The 23,915-nt window shown below is 35.7% G+C and overlaps 1 protein-coding gene across 1 annotated transcript in view; it reads left to right on the top strand.

The window, feature by feature from the left end:
- The window catches only part of cfap58 (cilia and flagella associated protein 58), a 184,668-nt gene that overhangs the window by 73,686 nt on the left and 87,067 nt on the right, over nt 1-23,915 (top strand). Inside the window, 2 exon segments of the mRNA NM_001077556.3 lie at nt 11,237-11,377; nt 17,857-18,080. Of these exon segments, the coding sequence (NP_001071024.3) occupies nt 11,237-11,377; nt 17,857-18,080 (365 nt within the window).

Consider the following 23,915-nt stretch of genomic DNA (forward strand, 5'->3'; position numbering starts at 1 on the left):
CATTGTTAGATTCATTAGTTCAGGTGCACCTCAGGGGTGCGTATGCATTCATATCCTGTTTACTCTATATCTAAATGTGTTTTTCTATTTACATGAGAATAATCACAATATAAAATACTCTTGATGTCATTACATTTGGAAAAAAGAATGCGTACTTTGGCTCTAGAGCTAAAACAACAAATAATAAGGTCAAGAATCTTGATGTGATTCTGGAGTCAGATCTGAGAATCAGTAGTGATGCCAGTAACTAAATCAGCATACTAGCATACTATCATCTCAAAAACATTGCAAGAATTAGATGCTTTGTTTCTAGTGAGGATTTAAAGAAACTTATTCATGCTTTTATCAGCAACAGGATGGATTACTGTAATGGACTCCTCACTGGCTCTCCCAAAAAGACAGTCAGGTAGTTGAAGCTTTGGGGGCTTAAGCCCCTGATATATTGTCAAAAGTGAGAGTGGCGCTGTTGTCACATGGTGTTAAAAAAATCCTATTCAAAATCATCATTCATCCATTATTTTGAGGAGCTGAAGCTGATGAGGTAATAATACTGTTTCGCCAACTGAATGTTTCTAACTACTGATGAAGCTTAATATTTGTTTTCACAGTATGAAATGTGTGTAATTTTGGTGAAATAAAATAACTGTAATCAATAAAATGTTAATAATGTCAATGTAAATACATGTGAATTAGTCACACAAAAACGTAAATTGTACTAGCTTTCTAGATTTGATATAGATATCTAGACATATTTATCTAGATATAATAAAGCCAGTCACATCTTTTTCTTGGTTTAACCATGTTGATGGATGATAACAGCCCTCTAAGCCTACCTGTAGGCACAGACGGCTCCTACTGCCCCATATCTGTCATCTACCACTGATAACACCGATTCAATCGAGTGATAACATTCGAAGTGGGAGGATTAGTGTAAGAGAGCATGCACCACAATCTATGAGTTGTTGGTTTTTAAGAACGCAAAAGTAATCGCAAATTTTAATAGATGTTATATTTCTAATCCATAAAGTACTGCCATCAGGGAAGCGATACAGAGTTCCTTTGTGTAAAATAACCATCATAAGAAGTAATTTATACCAGAGTCCAATAGCATTTTAAATGGCAAACTACCTTGAAAGTTCTTTTTAAATCTCATTGTTGTTGGTAAATGTTACATGTTGTCTTTTTATGTATACTGATTCTAAGACAAATGTGGTGTTTGAGTCCAAAATATTCAGAGATTTCCACTATTCTCAAAACAGTTATTTGTATACAAAGTAAACAGGATAAGGGAGCATACACAACCCTGAGGTGCACCTATAGTTAAACTAACATTAGAATGTTTCATTTACCTTAACACATTCAGTGTGATATCTTAGGATGTGCTTGGTGAATCAAGACTTTAGTTGGATATTTAGTTAGTTGTATACTCAAACTTTCATCCCTTTCCATTTTCAGTTGTTCATTCCTGAGCCATGTTACTGATTTTGCTTAGTTCGTATGGTGTATTATTTAGTAGCTAAAACTAAATAACTAGTTTCTTGCTCACTACATATACAGTAGATTCCCATTTTGTTACATTTACATGTATCAGTGATCCACTGTCAATAGACAGGATACTTCAGGAGATGTTTATTATAATAATATTTGAAATTTCCACAATGAAAACACTTGTAGATATTTGAAGATTGCTCATCAGCACTGCCGGTTAGCCTAGTTTGCTGCTCATACTTTGCCTTCAAATGGCAAAATGACAGCATCGTGCAAGAAATGGCGTTATTCAAGAAAAAGTGGAGATATAAAGTGTTTTGCATTGGCACACACACACTCCTCTTTGCTTTAAAGGTCACGCTTCGTTCACTTCTTCAGGCTGAGTGAAGGTAGAAAAAGGTGATTTGCACTTCCGTCATTGTCACCGCTGGTATTAATTTGTCAGCTACTCTCTGTCAGCCAACCCACAGATCTAACAATTGTCAGCAATATTACGCCTGTGACGGAAAGTCAATATCAGCCTTTGGTAAATGGTGACAAACTTGTGTTCATTACATTTCCATGCAGCAGCTGTCATTGCGTTCGTTTTAGATTTCACATTTTACCTTGCCATTTCCTCCTGTCCTGTCAGGACGTGTCAATGTCAAAGCATAAGCCTTGCAGGAAATAAGAGCCAGGCCAGTAAAAATACAGTGTAGAATTTAGGACTGCTACTGTTAAACATGCCTTTGAGCCCAGAGGATTCAACGGCACTTTTGGACACTGTTAGCACATGGCTTTCTTTTGGCACAGAACAATTTTAACTGGCATTTGTGGATACAACTACGGATTGAGGTATTTGTCAAAGGTTTGCAAAAGTAGTCCTGAACCTATGTTACTGGTAACAGTCTCAATGATCCCTTTATTCTTTGGTCCAGAGCACACAGCAATATTTTCTCCTGAAAATGCCTGAAATACTGATTCATCTGACCACAGTACACATTTCCACTGTGTAATAGTTCATCCCAGATGCCTCTGAGCCCAGATGATTCAACGGCACTTCTAAACACTGCTAACATAGGGCTTCCTTTTGGCACAGTACAATTTGACCTGGCATTTGTAGATAAAACTACATATTGTAATGCTTGACAAAGGTTTGGAAAAGTTGTCCTGAGCCCATGTCACTGGTTACAGTCTGAATGATCTGTTTTTCTTTAGCTCAAAGCACACAGCATTTCTTTCTCCCCAAAATACCTGAAATGCAGATTCATCTGACCACAGTACACGCTTCTACTGTGCCTATGCCTATGAGCCCAGAGGATTCAAGTACTTCTAGACATTGTTAACATAGGGCTTCCTTTTAGAGCTGTACAACTTTAACTGGCATTTGTGGATAAAACTACATAATGTGGTACTTGACAAAGGTTTGCCAAAGTAGTCCTGAGCCCATGTGGTGATATTGCTTATAGATGAATGACGTTTCATTATGTAGTGTCGCCTGAGGGATTGATGATCACTGTTGTTCAGCTTAGACTTGTGCCCTTGTCCTTAAATCACTGAAATTCCTCCAGATTCCCTGAACCTTTAATTATGTTATGTGCTGTTGAAGGTGAAATATCCAAAAGTCTTCCTATCTTTCTTTGAAGAACATTGTCTTTAAACTTTTCAATAATTTTTTCATATATTTGTTGGCAAACGCAATCCTCAGCCCATCTTTGCTCCCAAATGACTAGACCTTTTTTAGATGCTGCTTTTGTACCAAATCATATTTAAAATCACCTGTTGACATCACTAGTTTCAAGTCACACCATTATTTAGCCAATTGACCTGATTACAAGACCTAAACTGCTCCTCTCCCAACTTTTTTTGGAAAGTGTTGCAGGTCTAAATAACAAGAAAGGATGTATTTTTACAAATGAAATGAAGTTGACTAGACAAGACATGAAATAATTAGTGTTCATATTGTCAACGTAAAATTGGAAATCACTACTTTATTGTTTATTTGCTTTTTCCGTACTGTCCCAACTTTTTCTGATTTGGGGTTGTAATTCAGGAGGGCTAATAATTCTGACTTCAACTGTATATATTCAATAATGTCAGCCTCACAAATATTTGCATTCACACTTTTTTCCAGTGCAAATTTCAGCGCCGTTTCACTGAATGTCTGACAGTAGTTTTGTAATGCCAAATGAGAGTATGCGTTGGCAAGCTGTTTGTAAATCTGGTCCTTTAATCTGTTCTGAGAATGAAAAGTACATGAATTATTGCCTCATCCACTTCTTTCTTTTGCCCCTGAAGTCCTTTCAGTTTCTTTGCAATTGTATATTGCAGAGGTAAACTGAGAGAAGAGCTGTGCTCTGAGGTTTCTGCTTTGAATCTGTTCTGAAATCACAGAAATCTGTGTGTATTTTAAAATAATTACAATCTCAAATGACTGATTGAAACTGGCTAGATCAAGGCAAGAAAAATATGCATTGTGACAAACAGTGTTGATAAAAACAAATAACATCTCAATGTGTATATACTGTAAACAATGCAATAACTGTGTTTACAGAAGCATGATTTCCCCCTTGAGCTAGTAGAGATATACATCAGTGAAATGACTAATAAATCAGATTAATAAGCTATCCATAAACATAGTGCTGCAAATTAAATTGTGAGGACAATGAAGTAAGTGAGCAGCATACTTGACAAATGTGTATACATTCTGCAAATACAAAATGGTTAAAAATAATAGGCCAAAGTTTTTAAATTGACTTTATTCACAATATAGAAAGACCATGCAAATATTAGAAATAATTCACGATCTATGGGGGTGAATTAAAACATAAAAGTAATCTGAAAGTAATCCAAAAGTTACATCATGTAATTTGTAATCAGTAACAGAGTAAAAGTTACAAACAATCCACCCAGCACTTCATATAAACCCTCAGGAATGGCTTTTAAAGGAGTAGCTCACCCAAAAATCACAATTTGTTTAGCATCACTCACCTCAAAACCTTCATAAGTAGAACACAAAAAAAAGCATCTTGTTTTCCTGTAGCTCAGCGTTCCTCAAAATACCTTATTTTGCACTGTGTAGAAGACAGAAAGCCTTACAGATCTAAAATGACGTGAGGATGAGCAATGACGAACGGATTTTCATTTTTTGGGTGAACTATTCCTTAAAAGGGCATTTTCAAGTGTTTATAAGATGGCTTCCCTCAACAGACGGCTTCATAGGAAGCAGTGCCCTTTTGTCCTGCCGGTCTCTCGTCTCCACACAAAGTCTATTGTGCCAAGACATTGACCTTTCAGCTCTTCTTGTTGTTGTTTATTACCTCCAGCCATGACAAAGCTACCAAGAAAGCAGCACTTGGGGTGTTCGAAGTCGGCCAACGCTCCAGAGTCTTCTGGCTAACTCTCACCCCATGAAAAAAAACAATTAGGCCACTTCATAAGAATTGATTAGCATGTTAATGAACGGGCTACACTTTCTCATCACAAGAGGCTTGGGCAGGGGGTAATGATGGGAGAGGCTGCGCTCAGCACCGGCTCCGTCCAGCTGGTTGTTATGCATGCCGAGAGGCGACATCGATCTCTGAGAAATCTTATTACATGCTCCAGACACTGTCTCCAAATGTTTAGCACTGAACCGCGAGAAACTTTCAGAGTTTAATGTCGTAAAAAAAGGGAAGTGATGATGTGTAAAGAATGCAGGCGCGTTCTAAACGATGATTTGAGATTTCAGCTGCGTCTCACGGTAAATGGGACGACCTTTAAAATGACCTCTCGCTGTTGGTCTGGGTTTAATGTTAACGAGAAAGATTTTAGACCAAGTCAAAGGTCTTGTCATCTACGATGCATGATGTTGTTCGTTTATTAGGCTGTCACAGTGCAGGTTTCAGAATAGGGAAATGCTGTGAAGTCATTTATTTTATTTGCCTTTAAGGGATGTTGTACATCCATCCAGTTGATATAGCAAATTATTCTATGGGTCTGTTGAATGCTTTGCATCGAGGCCACGTCAACACCTCAGGTGTTCATTATTATTTCTAGTAGTTCAACTTGCTAATCTAAGCAGAAGCTTGCAATGCTTGTCCCGCCTCCACATTCTTTTAATTCATCAACTGTTTGGAAGTGACATTAATCAGCAGCAGAGTATGTAAAAGTTACATTTGTTTTAACTTATTAGTAAAAACAGGATGCAAGGTGCGAGTTGCTGCAAAAGATGAGCAGTGCAAGTGTAATTTAGAAAAACAATGATAAAATGGAATGGAAAAACACATTCTAGAGTCTAGAGTGGTTAACACTAAAGTGATAGATTTTTCTAAATTACAATTTTTTTTTAAATTACAAATTACAATTACAAAAAGTGGCAGGTAAGACATTTATTTTACAAAAGATAAAAAATTTCAAATAAATGCTTTTTAAAGAAAACTACGTTTCATAATGAAATAAAAAATGTTCTGAACTGAAAAGTAAACTCCATTAAACTATTATGCAGCACAACATTTTTCAACATTGCAAATGAAAATAAATTTTCCTTGAGAGCCGAATCAGAACATCACAATAATTTCATCTGAAGACTGGAGCAAAATGTACCCAATCAATCAATCAATCAATCAATCAATCAATCAATCAATCAATCAATCAATCAATCAATCAATCAATCAATCAATCAATCAATCAATCAATCAATCAATCAATCAATCAATCAATCAATCAATCAATCAACCAGTGAGTCAATCAATCAATCAACCAGACAACCAACCAACCAATCAATCAACCCACCAACAAATTAATTATCAAATCAATTATCAAATCAATCAATCAATCAATCAATCAATCAATCAATCAATCAATCAATCAATCAAGCAAGCAAGCAATTAATCAATCAACCAGTCAGTCAGTCAGTCAGTCAGTCAATCCATTGATCAATCAATCAATTAATCAATCAATCAATCAATCAATCAATCAATCAATCAATCAATCAATCAATCAATCAATCAATCAACCAACCAGTGAGTCGAATATTTAACCAACCAATCAATCAACCAACTGACTAACCAATCGACCAACAAATCAATCAACCAGTGAGTCAATCAGTCAATCAAACAGTGAGTCAAACAAACATTTAACTAACCAACTAACCAATCAACAGATCAATCAGTCAACCGATTGACCAATCGATTAGCATATCAATCAACCAGTGAGTCAATGACAAACAAATCAATTGACCAGTGAGTCAATCGATCAATAGATTGATCAGTAATTCAATTAATCAATCAATCAATCAATCAATCAATCAATTAATCAATCAATCAACCAGTGAGTCAATCAATCAATCAACCAGACAACCAACCAACCAATCAATCAACCCACCAACAAATTAATTATCAAATCAATTATCAAATCAATAAATAAATCAATCAATCAATCAATCAAGCAAGCAATTAATCAATCAACCAGTCAGTCAGTCAGTCAATCCATTGATCAATCAATCAATCAATCAATCAATCAATCAATCAATCAATCAATCAATCAATCAATCAACCAACCAACCAGTGAGTCGAATATTTAACCAACCAATCAATCAACCAACTGACTAACCAATCGACCAACAAATCAATCGACCAGTGAGTCAATCAGTCAATCAAACAGTGAGTCAAACAAACATTTAACTAACCAACTAACCAATCAACAGATCAATCAGTCAACCGATTGACCAATCGATTAGCATATCAATCGACCAGTGAGTCAATGACAAACAAATCAATTGACCAGTGAGTCAATCGATCAATAGATTGATCAGTAATTCAATTAATCAATCAATCAATGAACCAAACAAACATTTAACCAGCTCAGCAGATTAATTAAACAACCAACCGACCAATCGACCAACAAATCAGTCGACCAGTGAGTCAATTGACCAGTGAATCAATCTATCAATAAATCAATCAGTGAGTCAATCAATCAACCTGTAAGCCAATCAAACATTTAACAAACCAACCAACCAACCAACCAACCAACCAACAGATCAATCAACCAACTGAATGACCAATCGACCATCAAATCAATTGACCAGTGAGTCAATCAACCAACAATTCAATCAACCAGTGAGTTTATCGATCAATAAATCAATCAATGAGCCAATCAAACATTTAACTAACCAACCAATCAACAGATCAGTTAACCGACCAATCGACCGACAAATCAATCGACCAGTGAATCAATCGACCAACAAATTAATCAACCAGTGAGTCAATCGACCAGTGAGTCAATCGACCAACAAATCAATCGACCAGTGAGTCAATTGATCAGCAAATCAATCAACCAGTGAGTCAATTGACCAACAAATCAATCGACCAGTGAGTCAATCGACCAACAAATCAATCGACCAGTGAGTCAATTGATCAGCAAATCAATCAACCAGTGAGTCAATCGACCAACAAATCAATCGATCAGTGAGTCAATCGATCAGCAAATCATTTGACCAGTGAGTCAATCAACCAAGAAATTAATCGGCCAGTGAGTCAGTCGACCAACAAATGAAAAGACCAGTGAGTCAATCGACCAACAAATTAATTGACCAGTGACTCAATCTATCAGCAAATCAATTGATCAGTGAGTCAATCGATCAATAAAACCATTAACCTATTAGAAAAAAGGTGATGACTTAATGAAGACGTATAAAAAGGTACATATATGCAGTAAATTATCAGTAAAAAAAGATTTGACACATGAGCACCTGATCTGCCTGCTTATTTGCTGATTTGCTGTTGCTCTGGGTTTTCTGATACCCCCCCCCCCCCTCCCTCTCCCTCTCTCAGGGGATAAAGGTTAAGACTGGTATCAAATGAAGTGTAAAGCACTCACGCCTGTCTTCCCTCTGTCTCTTTTTATCTTTCCCATACACTTTTTTCCCATCTGTTTTCTACTTTCTTGGCAGACCTATATGTTTACCCCACCGCATTTGCTGCAGGCGACCAAATAAGTGTCAAAGAAAGGCGAGAGACAGAGATGGATTTTGAAGTCAAATGTCTTGATGAAATATTACAGTCTCTCACTGAAGGGAGCGTACTACAGCTTTCTGACCTCTTGCACATCTTCAGAAAGACAGAAATGCCCATAATATTAGGATAAACACAAAGGTTATGTGACTTTGAACAGGGAAGAGAGAGAGGAAAAAAAGCAAATCTGATGTCAAAATAAAGGATCTGGGTAATGGATCTGTCAGCACCTATTATGTTATTAAAATTAAGTAAACAACCATATTGGAGGAACAAAAGAGCAACCCCCCACTGCTCCTGGCTGGATTAATTTAGTCATTTTAATAAGCTCTTTAAAAATGAACGTGAACACATGCTTAAGTCTAAATGAAAAGCTGATTTAAATTACAGACCTCCTGTTTCTCAAAGTCAGACAGTATTGGATCAATATTAATGCATTAAAGCTGGCGTCAAGTTGTGCCAATAATATGACTATAAATTCGAGATTATTATTATTATTTTTTTTGGACTACTTATTTACTCACTACTTAATAGAAACAAATAAAATAAGTGATTTTGTGCAATACAACTTTTATGCTTCTATTTTATTTTATTACTTTTTTATTTTTATTTTATTTTATTGTTTTTTATAAAATGTTATATTATTTTATTAATTATTTGTTTTGTTTTATTTTATTAATTTTTATTTTAATATATATTTTTTATATTTATTTATATTTATTTTATTTTGTTAATGATTTTATTCATTTTATTTTTTTATATATTTTTTTAATTTTAATATATATTTTAAATTTTATTTTACCTTTAACATTTGTTTCATTTTATTTTATGGATGTTTTTATTTATTTTATTTTATGTTTTAGATTTAGTTTCTGTTTGTTTTGTTTTAATAGATTATTTTATTTTAATATTTATTTTTATTTCAAAATGTAATTTATTTTATTTGATTTATGTTTAGTTATTTTATTTTTTCTATTTAGTTTAGTTTAGTTTTATTTATAATAATTTTATTTTCTTTTATTCATTTTTTTTATTTTATTCATGTTTTTATTTATTTTATTTTATAATTTATTTTAATATTCATTTAATTTATTATTTTTTATTTTATTTAATTTTTTTGATGTTTTTATTTTATTTTGTTTTCTTTTGTTTTATTTTAATTCATTATATTATTATTTTTATTGTATGACTATTGTATATATATATATATATTGTTTGTTTGTTTTGTTATAATAATAATATTATTATTATATAATATTATATTATTATATAATATTATTTTAAATAACTTATTGGATCGATATATTATACAGATAAAACCTTTAATTTTAATATTACATATTTTTGTAGATAAAAAACAAAATGAGTTTCAAAGGAAAAACGTTATGTAATTAGTCAGAACAACCGTTTAATAATAGATTAGGCTGATGCAATTTGTTTGTAATGTGTTTGTATTTGCAGGGAAATAATGTGGGTTTTAAAAAGTGAACATTTACTAAAAACTGCAACAAAAAGTGACGTTTTTTTGAAAACACTGGTTGAACTCATTTCCCCTTAACCGTTCCAGAATGGTTACATCAGCAAAACAACAAAAGAGGCAAAAGAAAATGATTACATTTTGATAAACGACCACAGAAATAAGCAGTGTTTTCTCTGAAATAACATGCGCTGATGAATTGCTCTTAATAGAACCAGGGGCATTTATTAGAAGGGTAATTAGAGTCCTTTTTTATTCCTTGTTTGCTTTTGTACTAGAGTCCAGAATGTCTACACAAGCAGAGAAATACACTGCAGAATAGCCAAATAGCAGCCCTGAACTTCAGGTTGTTTTAGACTCGCAGATATAGATAGACCACCATGCTGAAGGACAAGATTTGCTCAGAAAATCACACTGCACTTCTAAACCACACGCACAACACATCAATCAGCAGCATATCCCATCCTCCTTACGCAAACCACCGCAAAGAGCAGCTATTGTGTGCATGTGAAATGTTTACTAAAGCCTCATCAATGCAAACTTGTTTATCTTGTCAGTACAATGCATTCAAAAGTTAAACCGTAAGCCAGAGAAGGGGAGAACATAAAATGCTGTGTTAAATGTCAAGAGAGAAAAGTGATTCATTATTATTTTGTGATTTTTTTTTTATAAATGTGTAAACAATTATCATCATTGGGTGAAAATGTGTGCAGATTTTAAAAAGAATAGAAGTTAGCTTAAAAAAAAGGCAATGTTGTTAAATGTCAATTTTCAATATTAGATGGGAGAGTTTATACATTCATTCATTCATGCATTTTCTTGTTGGCTTAGTCCTATTATTATTCCGGGGTCGCCACAGCGGAATGAACCGCCAACTCATCCAGCAAGTTTTTACTCAGCAGATGCCCCTCCAGCCGCAACCCATCTCTGGGAGAAGAGTTTATACAATTAAAAATAATAAATTTATTCTAATGCTTTTAATTATTGTTGAATTAATTATAAATTATAGTTAATTAAACAATAATTAAAAGCATTAGAATACATTTATCATTAATTATAATTATAAATTATAGTTCTCCAATGATCTGCATAGGCTTACTGGTGACAATATTTAGTCAAGATGGTTTCATTGTTGAAAAGATTTCTCAAATGTATGTTTTTTGATGTTTATAACTTTATTATATAATTTTATTTTTAATAATATTTTTAGGAATCATAAAAAAATTTAATCTGAATAGGAATGTTGGAAATACATTAAATACAATTTTTTTTATTTATTTATTTTTTAAAATTCCATCAGGCTGAGCTGCAGAAGATGAAGCTTCAGGCCCAAGAGACGAAGCAGCTGCTTGCGAAACAACAGGCGCAGGAGCAGGAGCTGCTGAAGATCATAGCAGAGGCTGATGCTGAGAGAATTCGGCAGAAGAAAGAGCTGGATCAGGTACACAGACAGAGGGAAGCATTCGCTGAATTCTTCGCTTGTCCTTAAGGTCCTGCTCCACTACACTGTTTACTCTGAGGATGAAAGAGACCGTAATCTAGGTTCACTCAAAAGGCATTACATCTAGAGTCTCACTTCTGAGAACGTCCAGCGGGACCAGGGTCAAAGTCTCTTTTTATAACCCAGAGAGGAAATTGAGTCGCTGGGGAAGTCCTAAATTGGTGTTGGCGTTTTGAAACATTTAGAGCTTCTGATCTTAGTAAGCTGACAGTCCAACTTGATTAACCAGATCCACCAGACTAATCATTTGCTCAGTTTTTGGGTCTGAATCTGTTTAATGCGTACAGACACCAACTTGAATATGCATCTTCATTTTTTTATGATTTAAAATTCATTTTTTGAGTTTATAGAGGGCTTAAAGTGTGGAATATCTTAAGAATGTGGAGATTTTTGAGTATGTATTAAGTATTACTTTTAAATATATATTAGGAAGATTTTTATTAAATATTTTGACAAAATCATTTATTGATGTTACTTTTAAAAAAAGTAGTGTAGCAGATTTTATGTTTAGAAAGTTGTTAAAATATAATTTTGATATAAATATAAATTTGTCATCCTTTTATTGACATGACAAGATTGTGTCAGGTTTCTGATAAATTCATGAACTCAGTAGAAGAAAAATGTTACATCAGTATAATATATCAATCCAATTATTCATTCATTCTTTTTTTTTTTGTCTTGTTAATCTGGGGTCACCACAGCAGAATGAACCACAAACTTAGCAAGCATATTTTTTTACGCAGTGGATTCCATTCCAGCTGCAACCCATCTCAGGGAAACACCCATACACACTCATTCACTCAAATGACAATTTTAGCTTACCCAATTCATCTATAGCGCATGTCTTTGGACTATGGGGGAAACCGGAGCACCCGGAGAAAACCCACGCAAACACAGGGAGAACATGCAAACTCCACACAGAAACGCCAACTGACCCTGTCAGGACTCGAACCAGCGATCTTCTTGCTGTAAAGCGACAGTGCTAACCACTGAGCCATCGTGTTGCTATAATATAATGTAGAATAATGTTATAATGGGTGATGCAGTGGCGCAGTAGGTAATTCTGTCGCCTCACAGCAAGAAGGCCACTGGTCCGAGCCTCGGCTGGGTCAGTTGGCATTTGAGAGGGTGCTCGCTGCAGAGCCATTTGAGCAGAGCTGAGCTCCAGCGAGGGGGAGCATGAGCTCTTGTTCTGCCTCCTGTCAGCTGTTTTAATGCGTACACCAACCCCACCCCTAACCCTACCCCCAGTGACATCACTCGTAGAAGACGTGCAAAAAAGGTGGAGCTCAAGCTCCCCCTCGCTGGAGCTCAGCTCGCCCAAATGGCTCTGCAGCGAGCACCACTTGTGGCATTTCTGTGTGGAGTTTGTATTTTCTCCCTGCTTTCGTGTGGGTTTCCTCCGGGTGCTCCGGTTTCCCCCACAGCCCAAAGACATGCGTTACAGGTGTATTGGGTAGGCTAAATTGTCTGTAGTGTGAATGAGTGCGTATAGATGTTTCCATAACTGGATTGATGGGTGTCACAGTGACGTGACACAGTGAGCAGCATGATCGCCTCACAAGAAGAAGGTCACTAGATTGAGCCCTGGCTGGGCCAGTTGCCATTTCTGTGATAAATTTTTATTTTTATTTTTATCATATTATTAAATATTAAATAAAACTAAATTAATATAATCATGTAATAATACTAATAATGATTATACTGTTTATTTATTTATATTTTAATTATATTTAATTTTTTAAAATATATTTCTATAATAATTCAATGATAATAATTTAATTTAAGTTATGACTATTCACATGATATTAACACACCAACTATATATGTAATAATCTATAAGCTATAAAAAAATATGTAAATTATGAAGCAAATTTTAACTGTTATGACATTATACTATTAATAACTTTTACTTTGTAAATCAAAATAATTTTTCCAAAAATTGTATGGAGGTCAACCAGGGTAAAAAAACTAACATGTTTTTGCCAGACTTGCCAACAGCCAGTGAAGTCAAGTAGTAATATTATGGATTACTGGCAGGGGTGGACTTAAAGGGGTCACACACCAAAAACGCCGCTCGGCGACGCGCAGCATTGCACCACGCAGCGCCATACATTTTAGAACTCTAAACATAGGTTTCTATCAGGGTACACACACCGGCGTCGCAAGTCGGCGGCTGTCTGCGGCGCCCAGCCACGACTCAGGACACTGTTCATATTTCTGCCGTGGCACAGAGCTCCATCTGATTAGTTTCATTTTAAATAGCATGTGAATGTGCCTGTCTGGTGTGCGATACTTTAAACTGGCATGTGTGCATCGCATCGCACCGCTAAATGGCGCATCCTGGGTGTGACGCCCTTTAGTCATTTGGGGGCACTAAGCAATTCCAGGTATGGGGCCCTAGCATTAAATTTTAAAATAGCTAACAGCTAGCTCTCTGCAACTCTCACATGTTTGCCCACTGAAGCTAAGCAGGGCTGTGCTTGGTCAGCACCTGTATGGGAGACCACATAAGAAAGCTAGGTTGCTGCCGGAAGTGGTGTTATTGAGGCCAGCAGGGGGCACACAACCTGCAGTCATTGACAACCAGTATACTGTTGGGGAATTTTTACTACTCAGTATCTTTCGGATGAGATGTTAAACCTCTGTGGTTATTAAAATCCCAAGAGGTCCTATTTACCCCAAGATGACCCCAAGATCCTGGCCAAATTTGCCTACTGGCCTCCTAACCATCCCCATGTCACAATTGGCTTCATCATTCTGTCTTATTAACTAAGTCCGCCCCTGATTACCGGTCTCATGGATATATTACTAGCCATACCATTAAATGAAAACAATAAATATATAAGTAGTTGAGAAGATGGAGTTTGTGTCAATAATTTACTGTGAGTTGTTTAGAGATACTGAAAACACTTTTATCACAAGCGGCTCACATTAAAAGATCACAGAGTTGAGTATCAGATTAACACAGTCTTTGTATCTTGATAATCACACTAAGCTATATCGCATTCTCGGGCACTTTCAGAATATCATCTACTATCCAACTGGCAAGAAATGATGTTCAAACACATTTTCCAGCACAGATATTTACTGCCATTTGGCGCTTGGCGAGTGTTAATATTTGGACCTGCACAAAACCAGCATAATTACAGCATTTTTCCCCCCAATCTTGAGTATCTTAGACTTAGATTTGCATGTATATAGCGTTAAATGTAGCTTGATTCAATTAACAATTGAAGATGCATACAAGTTTGCAGTTTTTTAGTCTAAAGTAATACATTTAACACATTCTTCAAGAGCATTTCTTACAGTATCTGTCTTTGGTAAGTTAATTGGGTCACTATAAAGATTATAAATTGAATGCAGTGTTAATATCTGCTGCTGTATAATGCTGACATTGACATCTTTGGTAAAGGTCAATCAATTCAAAGGCCATTCTGTCTAAACTGCCTTTGCTGACACTAGTTTTACACTCTTTTGACTGTCCACACATATGCTGTATTCCTAAAACTTCATCCTTGATCTCTTTAAGCTGGATTCTCCACTATGTGTGATGCAAACAAACCTGTACATATAGCATATAATACTGATATAGATGTACATTTATTGGATGTAAAGTAGTTTAATGGTAATGTAGGCGGAAAAAGGCACAAATGTACCTAATGTGAATAGTATTATTTATAGTGTTTTTACGGCAGATGAAGAAATGACACAATTGTTTATTGCAAAACTATTTGTCTCCCTGACTTTTCTTCAAATTAAAGTAACAAAGGCTGTAAAACTTGTTTATAAACCATTTCCCCAAACCTTCGCCACATTTGTTATGCTGCGTGATGTTTTTTGGCTATTATCCTGAAAAGAGCTGCATTGCTGAGTCATCAAATCTTTTGCAAAGAACATAAACGCCGGTCCGCCTTTTCTTACTCTAATATATCGTCTTTCCTCAGTCCGAGGTGAAAAAACTTCTGATGGTTTTTCTCACACAATATAAAAACAGATTTTTTAAAAGTTTCAAAGAAAACCAACATTAGTGAAGCAATATGTTTTTAATTTTTTTTTTTTTTTTGCAGTTTTTGTTTTCTCAAATCGACCAGAGGCCGCTGTGTATGCTTTTTCAGATTTCAAATCTTCTCACACGAGTGCCATTCGTGCCTTCTGTCCTCATGTTAACCCACCAGAGGACATTCACTGACTAACTGACTTACTGTCCAAATGACCGATCCCCACCCCCCCCCAAACCCTTCCTTAAACCCAACCAATGGTGTTTTATAAAGCAACCCTAAAAAAGAGAAGCCCCCTATTTTTACCACATTTTCAAATTTTACCACATTCTAACCCTGTTATTTACTTGTACATTGAATTTTTTAGCTTTTGTTTTTGTCTTACCTGCTTTCTGGTATCGTTCTTCACTGAACATGAATCGTATTTCTGCGGTCAACTCTGCTCTGTGTCTCAAGTCCGGCGACATACATGTCAAGCTACCAGACATACCTGTAACAGCTGAAAAGCCGTCCATACGGAGTCAGCTAGGGGTCATATCACCCCGTAGCATTCATTTTAAAGATGAAATGCAGCCATACATAGCTCTGGCTACATAATTCGCCATCTCCAGAAATGTATATAAGGCTACTTTTCAGATTGAGCCCATGTTGAATATATCTGTTTGTAATTTGTAATTGTAAATCGAGTGATTGTCCCCCAGAATAAAGTCTAAAATGAGTCGTCAGTAGTTTCAGACTTACTTCCTGCACAAACGTATATGTTTTGTAACAGATTTTCCATAATTTCCATATGGTAAACATTCAAATAAACATGTACACATTATTTCTTTCGGTAGAACACTATATACTCTATAACTGCAGGTTATGTTTGTATGCTGCCATCCCTTATACACAACTTAACATTTTTTTAAATTTTACTGTAATGTAATGATTTGAACTCTTTGTGAAGCTGCATTGGAACGATCATTATTGTGGAAAGCGCTATAGAAGTAAACTTGAATTAATTGATTTGAGTTGGTCAAATGAGCTCTACTTTGTCCCTGAGTTGACTGTAGCTGAGGCCTGGAACAGTTTGTTTAATATAAATACGAAAAATAAATTAAAATTTCTGTCTGCATGAAATTAAAATGGACAATGCTTGTTTTGCTAGCACGCATTCTTTGTATTAAAGTGAACGATAAACAGTTTTTTTTAAATTTTATTTAAAATCTGATCATCTTTTTCTGCTCTGGAATGGCAGTCCTTCTCTGATGATGTCAGTTTGACGACCTATGCAATAGATGCTTAGCCACGCCCTTCTAATTGTTAATTTTCTGTGAGTGAAAGATGAGAAGAGAAGTGCAAAAATAAAAGAAGCAATGAATGGAAATGAATGAATGAATGAAAAGAAGTTAATGAATCGTTATTTCAAATCATTTGTCTCAAATATACATTTTGAAAACTGGGGCGAAGCAGTGGCGCAGGAGGTAGTGCTGTCACCTCACAGCAAGAAGGTCGCTGGGTCGCTGGTTTGAACCTCGGCTCAATTTTCATTTCTGTGAGGAGTTTGCTTGTTCTCTCTGCGTTCGTGTGGGTTTCCTCCGGTTTCCCCCACAGTCCAAAGACATGCTGCAGGTAAATTGGGTAGGCTAAATTGTCCGTAGTGTATGAAGATGACAGGCCGGCCGGAATGTGTAAAAAAGTCGTTATCATATGGACAAGTCTAAATGGAGGACTTGTTCCAAAGAGCCGACCCCGCAGCCGACTAAGGCCAAAGAAGAAGAAGAAGATACATGATAAAAATTGATGGTATCATTGCTATGTTGATGTCAAAATGTCATCAAATTGACCTTGATAATAAAAACGAATCAAAAATGCAAATCGATTTGATGTCAAAAGTCAAAAGTTGACATCCATTTGACATCCACACATTGATTCCATTTTTACCACCAAAACAACAACATAAACATTTTTATGACATAAGAAAAGTTTTATTTATCTGAAAGCTTTCAAATTTACACTAGATTGTACAGGTCTACAATGCATGTAAACTACCATGATGTTAAAACGACACCAAATTAAAACCTAACATTGGCATCAGGGACAGCTCTGTAATCAAGTTTTGACTTTTTTAACACAATTGTTAAATGGTAATTTGATGTTGTTTTAACAATATGTTAGTAAGTTGACATAGATTTGTATTTAATGTCGTTTGACATCAAGATGCACACTGGGAACTACTAATGAAACCTCTGGAGCTAAAATTCAGATTAGTAGACCAATCGCAACAGACTATGATGACCAATCAGAGCAAACCAGGCTTTAGAGAGAAGAGGTTTAGAGAGACTTTGAATCAACCATTACATTTTGTTTGTATGTTGCCTTTCAATTTCCACTTGGCTGTTTACTGAACATATTTTGTATGTGTTTATCATCAAGGTAATAAGTGAGCGTGATCTCCTGGGGACACAGTTGGTGAAAAGAAATGATTCGCTGGCGCTACTGTATGAAAAGGTCAAAATCCAGCAGTCCATCTTGAACAAGGGCGAGGTGCACTACAACGAAAGATTGGAGGACATCAGAGTCCTGAAGATAGAGATCAAGAAGCAACGACGAGAAAAAAGCATCCTCAGCAAGACCGTAATAAACGTGGACGACCTCAGGTAACACGCATGGCATTTCTCTCACAAATCTGTCCAAATAAGGTGACGCACAAAGAGCAGGCTTAGAACGATTTCACACTCAAATCAGGTTTGACGTCAGAGATTGATTCGCTTGGTGTGAAAGCTGTTTACAGTTCAGGATGATGGTGGAATACAAGTCATCTGTTGTAATCGCGGAAATGAACCACTTTTGCTGCACTTTTGAACCACTTTGTGATTCACGGTTGTACGGACGTGTGCTGTAACATTTTTTATGTCTAATGCTAAAATGATAGAGGCAGAGCTATGATCACTTTTCTGCAACACTCATGCACTCTTTGGAGGTATAATGACATAATGGTTATGCCTCAATCAAAGGTACATACGGCATAGTGAGACGAAGCTAATTGGGTACTTGTCAGATAATTCTCTTGTCAGTATTGACCCAGTGGGGCGTTTATTGATATTTTCAAAAGCTGTAATTCGCCACTCTCAATAACAGTACCTTTTTTTTTGGTCACAAAAGATGTGCGCTAAAAACCACTTTTAATGGAGTTCTTTGGTGAATAAAAAGGAGGCGGCAACAGATTGCTGTGGAGAATGAGGGAGCAATTGAAAGCCAAACCAGATCTATAATAGATGGGTTTTACTTAGTCTTCACTGCTTATTTCTGTTACGTTAGGGGTGGTGATGACTTCGTACTCAATTTTTTCTCTTACTCTGGCAAATGCAAGTCTGGATTATGTACAGAAACTTCACAATTTATTTATTAATTAAACCAAATGTTTTGTTTAGATAAACAATAAAATTATATGTATTGTATGTATACACACACACACACACACACACACACACACACACACACACACACACACACACACACACACACACATATATATATATATATATATATATATATATATATATATATATATATATATATATATATATATATATATGAGCCAAATGTGTCTACAAAGCATCCACTCATGCAATGTAATATTTATAAGGTAGAAATTGTAAGAATGACATGCTAGATTGTATATATATATTGTCCACTTGCAGAGTCACAATACGTCATGGATTTTGATCTCGCCCCAAAAATTATATTAAACCCTGAAAATAAAATTAGCAAAATCTCATCCAGTTTTCCCCACAATTAGAGCTGACAGATGCTAACATTGTCTTAACTGATGCTCAAATATGTAAAAACAAAATACTTTAGGGTTTCTTGATCATTTAATGAATGATTCCTTCAAATGATTAGTCCATAACAATTATTCATTCATGAACCAAACAAACAGCCATGTTTTTGAGTGACTCACTGAGTTATTTACTCAGATGATTTGTTTACAACATGGATGTATTCAAAAGCAAAATAAGTCTCGATGAGTGATTCGTCAAAAATATTAATTGAAAACACTGATTCAATGAAGCATGAAAGTACTGTGTAAACAAAAATTCGTAAATTTACAGTAAAATAATGCTAAAAAATTTAACCACTAAAAATATTGTAGGAACATAAATTAAATGTCTTAATTTTACGTTAAATTGCCATACTTTGTATTTTTTGTCATACATCGTTATTTTGAAGTACTAAAATCAACCCAGGCTCATTCTGAAAACGTAGTCCCATGGATGTTTCTGGACATACGTCCACGCAAAATACATTGCGGGAGGTACGTATTTTTAAAGTTTTTGTTTTCGCGAATCCGTGAGAACCAGCTGTGTGTGCTTTTTCGTAACTTAAATGTTTCTCACGATTGCTATTCTCACCCGTTGATCTCGAATAAACCCACCTGAGGATGTTGTCGACCGACTGAATGACAGAATGATTGGCTGGGTGACCTGCCAATCAACGGACCCACCCTCCTCCTTCCCTAAACTCAACCAATTTTACCGATTGACCCGCCCACACATTTACTTCCCTAAACCCAAACGATGGTTTACAAAAGCCATCCAGAAAAAGAAAAGCTCTCGTCTGATTTTTACCACATTCTCACCCTGATGTTCACTTATTTATATTAGTTTTTGGATTCTATTTTAGTCAACTGATTTTTGGAACCGTTCTTCCCTGGACTCGAACCCGGTCATCTTCGTCAACTCCTCTCTGCGTCTCAAGTCTGCTGACGTACACGACGAGCTAACTAGACAAACTGGTTGCAGCGGGAAAGTCCTCCACATGGAGGTAAGTGGGTAGCCGGTAGGCACCAAAAGGAACGACATTATACCGCCCCGTAGCGTTCACTTAAAAAATTCAATGCTGTCACACGTACCTCCGGCTACATAATTTGCGGTCTCCAGAAATGTCCGTGGGGATACATTTTCAGAATGAGCCTGTGTTGACTAATATCTACACAATCTAACTTCTCTTTGAAAGAGCAGTTTATAGACTGTGTAGAATGTGTTTCGATTCTAAATACGCTGTGCTAAAATGTGAACCGTCTCTCCAAACCAGCCTTTTGTTTATAGCATCTTTAACTCCTGAGCATACACGTGTCAAAGTTCTACCAATACTCTAAAACATATGTGAGAATCCATAAGCTAGTGGAAAGGTTTCAGAGAGACTAGTCAGCAGCCGCTGTGCCAGATGGGTTGACTTGATGCCGAGAGCCTGGATGCCAAGATCTCTGCAGATATACAATCCTCGCTGGTAAACAGGTGGCAAATTTTAGTCATTATTGCTGTCATCAGTGCAATGTAGCTCCCTCAAAGACGCTGACTGCAGCATATCGGGGCCTGGGTGAAGCAATATTTCCCTCAGGCTTAAGGATTTCTAGGACAAGTCTATGGAAGGAAAGTCTCATGAGGAACTGGCATCCTTGTGTGTTTACATTTGTACATTAAGCAGACGCTTTCATCCAAGGCAGCGTGAACAAATGAGGAATAAAGCAACATAGTCTAGTTTTAGTAATACGAGGCACAATATACTGTAAGAGTCCAGAATTTCTTAGGAGATGTTTAAGGATTAGAGCTGTTTGATGAAGTGCAACAGAAGATTCTCCATATTTATTCTTTTGTATTCTTTTTTCTTTTATCTTTTATTTTGACCTTGATGGTCCTTTCAAAATGCACTTCTCTGGTTTCTTTGTAGTATACTTGATGATGCAGAACAAACTTGGTTTCCTGTTTCTAAAGAGTATGACCATCTTTTATAGTGTTTTTTTGTTCGCTTTGGAGATTCTTTCTCTTGAAGCTTCTGTATGGTTTTCTGGGTCTTGCAAAACAAAAAAAAAAAGATGATTTTGTAATTTTGTCTCAGAATTTTAGAAGGTTAATGCAAATTAATAACTCAAATTTCAGTCTTTTGTACTGAAAACTGTGAATTCACATCTCTTAATTTAGACTATGTTTCTCATAATTGCATGTTTGTAATCCAATATCAAGGTAAAATTGCTAAAACTTATATTTTGTTATTCTCAGAAATAAAATTGTGAAATGTAAAGTTGTAATTTTGAGATAAAAATGCATAGTTTTTTTGAGTTTTTGTTTTTATGAATCCACCAGAGGGTGCTGTGTGCACTTTTTCAGATCTCAAATTTCCCTCTCGAGTGCCATTCACGCCTGCTGTTCCAGAGGCCGCTGTCGACTGACTGACCAACCGACCGATGCCCCCACCTCTCCCCTTCCCTAAACCCAACCAATAGTGTTAAAAAAGCACCAATTGACCCGCCCACCCCTTTCCCTAAACCCAACTGACAGGGTTTTAAAAAGCAATCCAGAAAAAGAAAAGCCCTTGGCTGATTTTTACCACGTTTTCAGATTTTTGTTTTTATTTCTGCTGTTTGATGCATATGCCGAATTTTCTTTGCAAAAGTTAAGCCAATTGAAATAATTAGTTTTGGTTCAGTTTGGAATTTTCACAACCCTCAGAGCTCGGGGGATCAGAGTGAGTGCTCCTACTTGTCCCCACCCTGATCCCACGCTTTCAGATTTTACTACATTCTCACCCTGTTATTTACTTGTTTGTTTAATTTTTTAGCTTCTGTTTTTGTCTTACCTGCTTTCTGGAATCATTCTTCACCAGACTCAAAACCTGTTGTCGCGATCTATTCCTCTCTGTAAATATATATGTACAGTGGGGGAAATAAAATATTGTACACGTCACCATTTTTTCTCAAACATATATGTAAAGGTGCTGTTGACTTGAAATTTTCACTAGATGTTGGTAACAACCAATGAATTCCATAAAGGCAAATAAAACAATATTAATTGTTAATGTCAATATTAATTGTTTTGAACATATGAAGAAAGGGAGGTGTAGAAAGGCAGTGAAAACCCAGACAGCAGCAACCCTCTGCCACTTTTCATTGTAAATTAATATTCGCTGCTTCAGTCCAACATCTACATTAGCAGGATGATGAAGATGAAACCAGGGTGGACATTTCAGCAAGACAATGATCCAAAACACATCCATGGAGACTTTCAAATGCTTTCAGAGAAAGAAAACCAAGCTGTAGAATGGCCCAGCCAATCACCTGACTTCAATCCAATAGAAAATACAAAATAAACATCAGATTTGATAGACAAGACCCACAGAACCATTAAGATTTTTACACTCTGTTGAAGTCTGTGAAAAAACTCACACCCGAGGAATGAATATGACTTCATTCTCCATATGAGAGGCATGAATAGCCTTTTGAATAGCCTTTTGTATAAAGCATTAAATACGTTTCAGTAGTTCAGTACTTTTTCCTTTTGTCATTTCATTTTCATTACACATACGATTTTTTCAGATCTTTTTTTTATTTGTTATATTTCTATGTTTGTTTTGTTTGGGTTTTTAACAAAATTGGATTTAATACCAATTGCATCCTTTAGAATATTTTTTCCAGGTAAAATACATGACGTGTTGACTACTTATTTCCCAATTGTGTGTATGTATATATATATATATATATATATATATATATATCCAAATCAGAATCAGTTTTATTGCCAAGTGTGCTTCATACACACAAGGAATTTGTTTTGGCTACAGAAGCTTCCAGTGTACATAAAGTGACAAGTGACAAAACAAAATAAATATGAAAAAAAAAATGATAAACATTAAACAGAGATGCAGTTAGTCAAGTAATCTGGATGTTGAATTGTATGTACAGATTTGTTATAAATAAACAGGTTATAAGGTGCTGTGTATAAATGCGAATGTGGAAAGTTTTGCATTGTTTATTGAAATAAGGTGCTGTGTACAAGTGCAGATGAGAAAGTATTGCACATATTTATTCCACAGTTGGGGGATTTTTAACTGTTCATAAGGTAGATTGCCTAGGGAAAAGAAACTTTTCCTGTGCCTGGCTGTTTTTGTGCTTGGTGCTCTGCAGCGCCGACCCAACGGTAACAGTTCAAACAGGTAGTGTGCTGGGTGCGAGGTGTCCAGAGTGATTTTGCGAGCCCTTTTACTCACTCCGGAAGAGTACAGTTCTTGAAGTGTAGAAAGGGTAGTGCCAGTGATAAGTTCAGTGGTCCGGACTATTCGCTGTAGTCTACAGAGGTCAGTTTTGGCAGCTGAGCCGAACCCTTCAGCAATCCCTTTAGCAATCCCTGACCTTTCAGCAATCATTCTGATATTCAGAAATAACTTGATTAACCTATAATCATCATATATGATGAAAACAGAAACCACAACTTTCAGTATTAGTTTAATAATTTTTTTTTTAAATATATGTTATTTAGATGGATAAAAAAATCTGCCATTTCATAAAATATCATTTTGTAAAAATATGAAAGTAAACATCTTGATTGCATTTTATTTTACAGTATGTGTACCTACAAAATTAAAGTAGTTATTAACATTAGTTCATGTAATGATTATGAGAAGTACTGTGAGTTTACTACAGTATGTCAAACGGGGTG

Source organism: Danio rerio, chromosome 1 (assembly GCF_049306965.1).
Source record: "Danio rerio strain Tuebingen ecotype United States chromosome 1, GRCz12tu, whole genome shotgun sequence".
Taxonomy (NCBI): domain Eukaryota; kingdom Metazoa; phylum Chordata; class Actinopteri; order Cypriniformes; family Danionidae; genus Danio; species Danio rerio.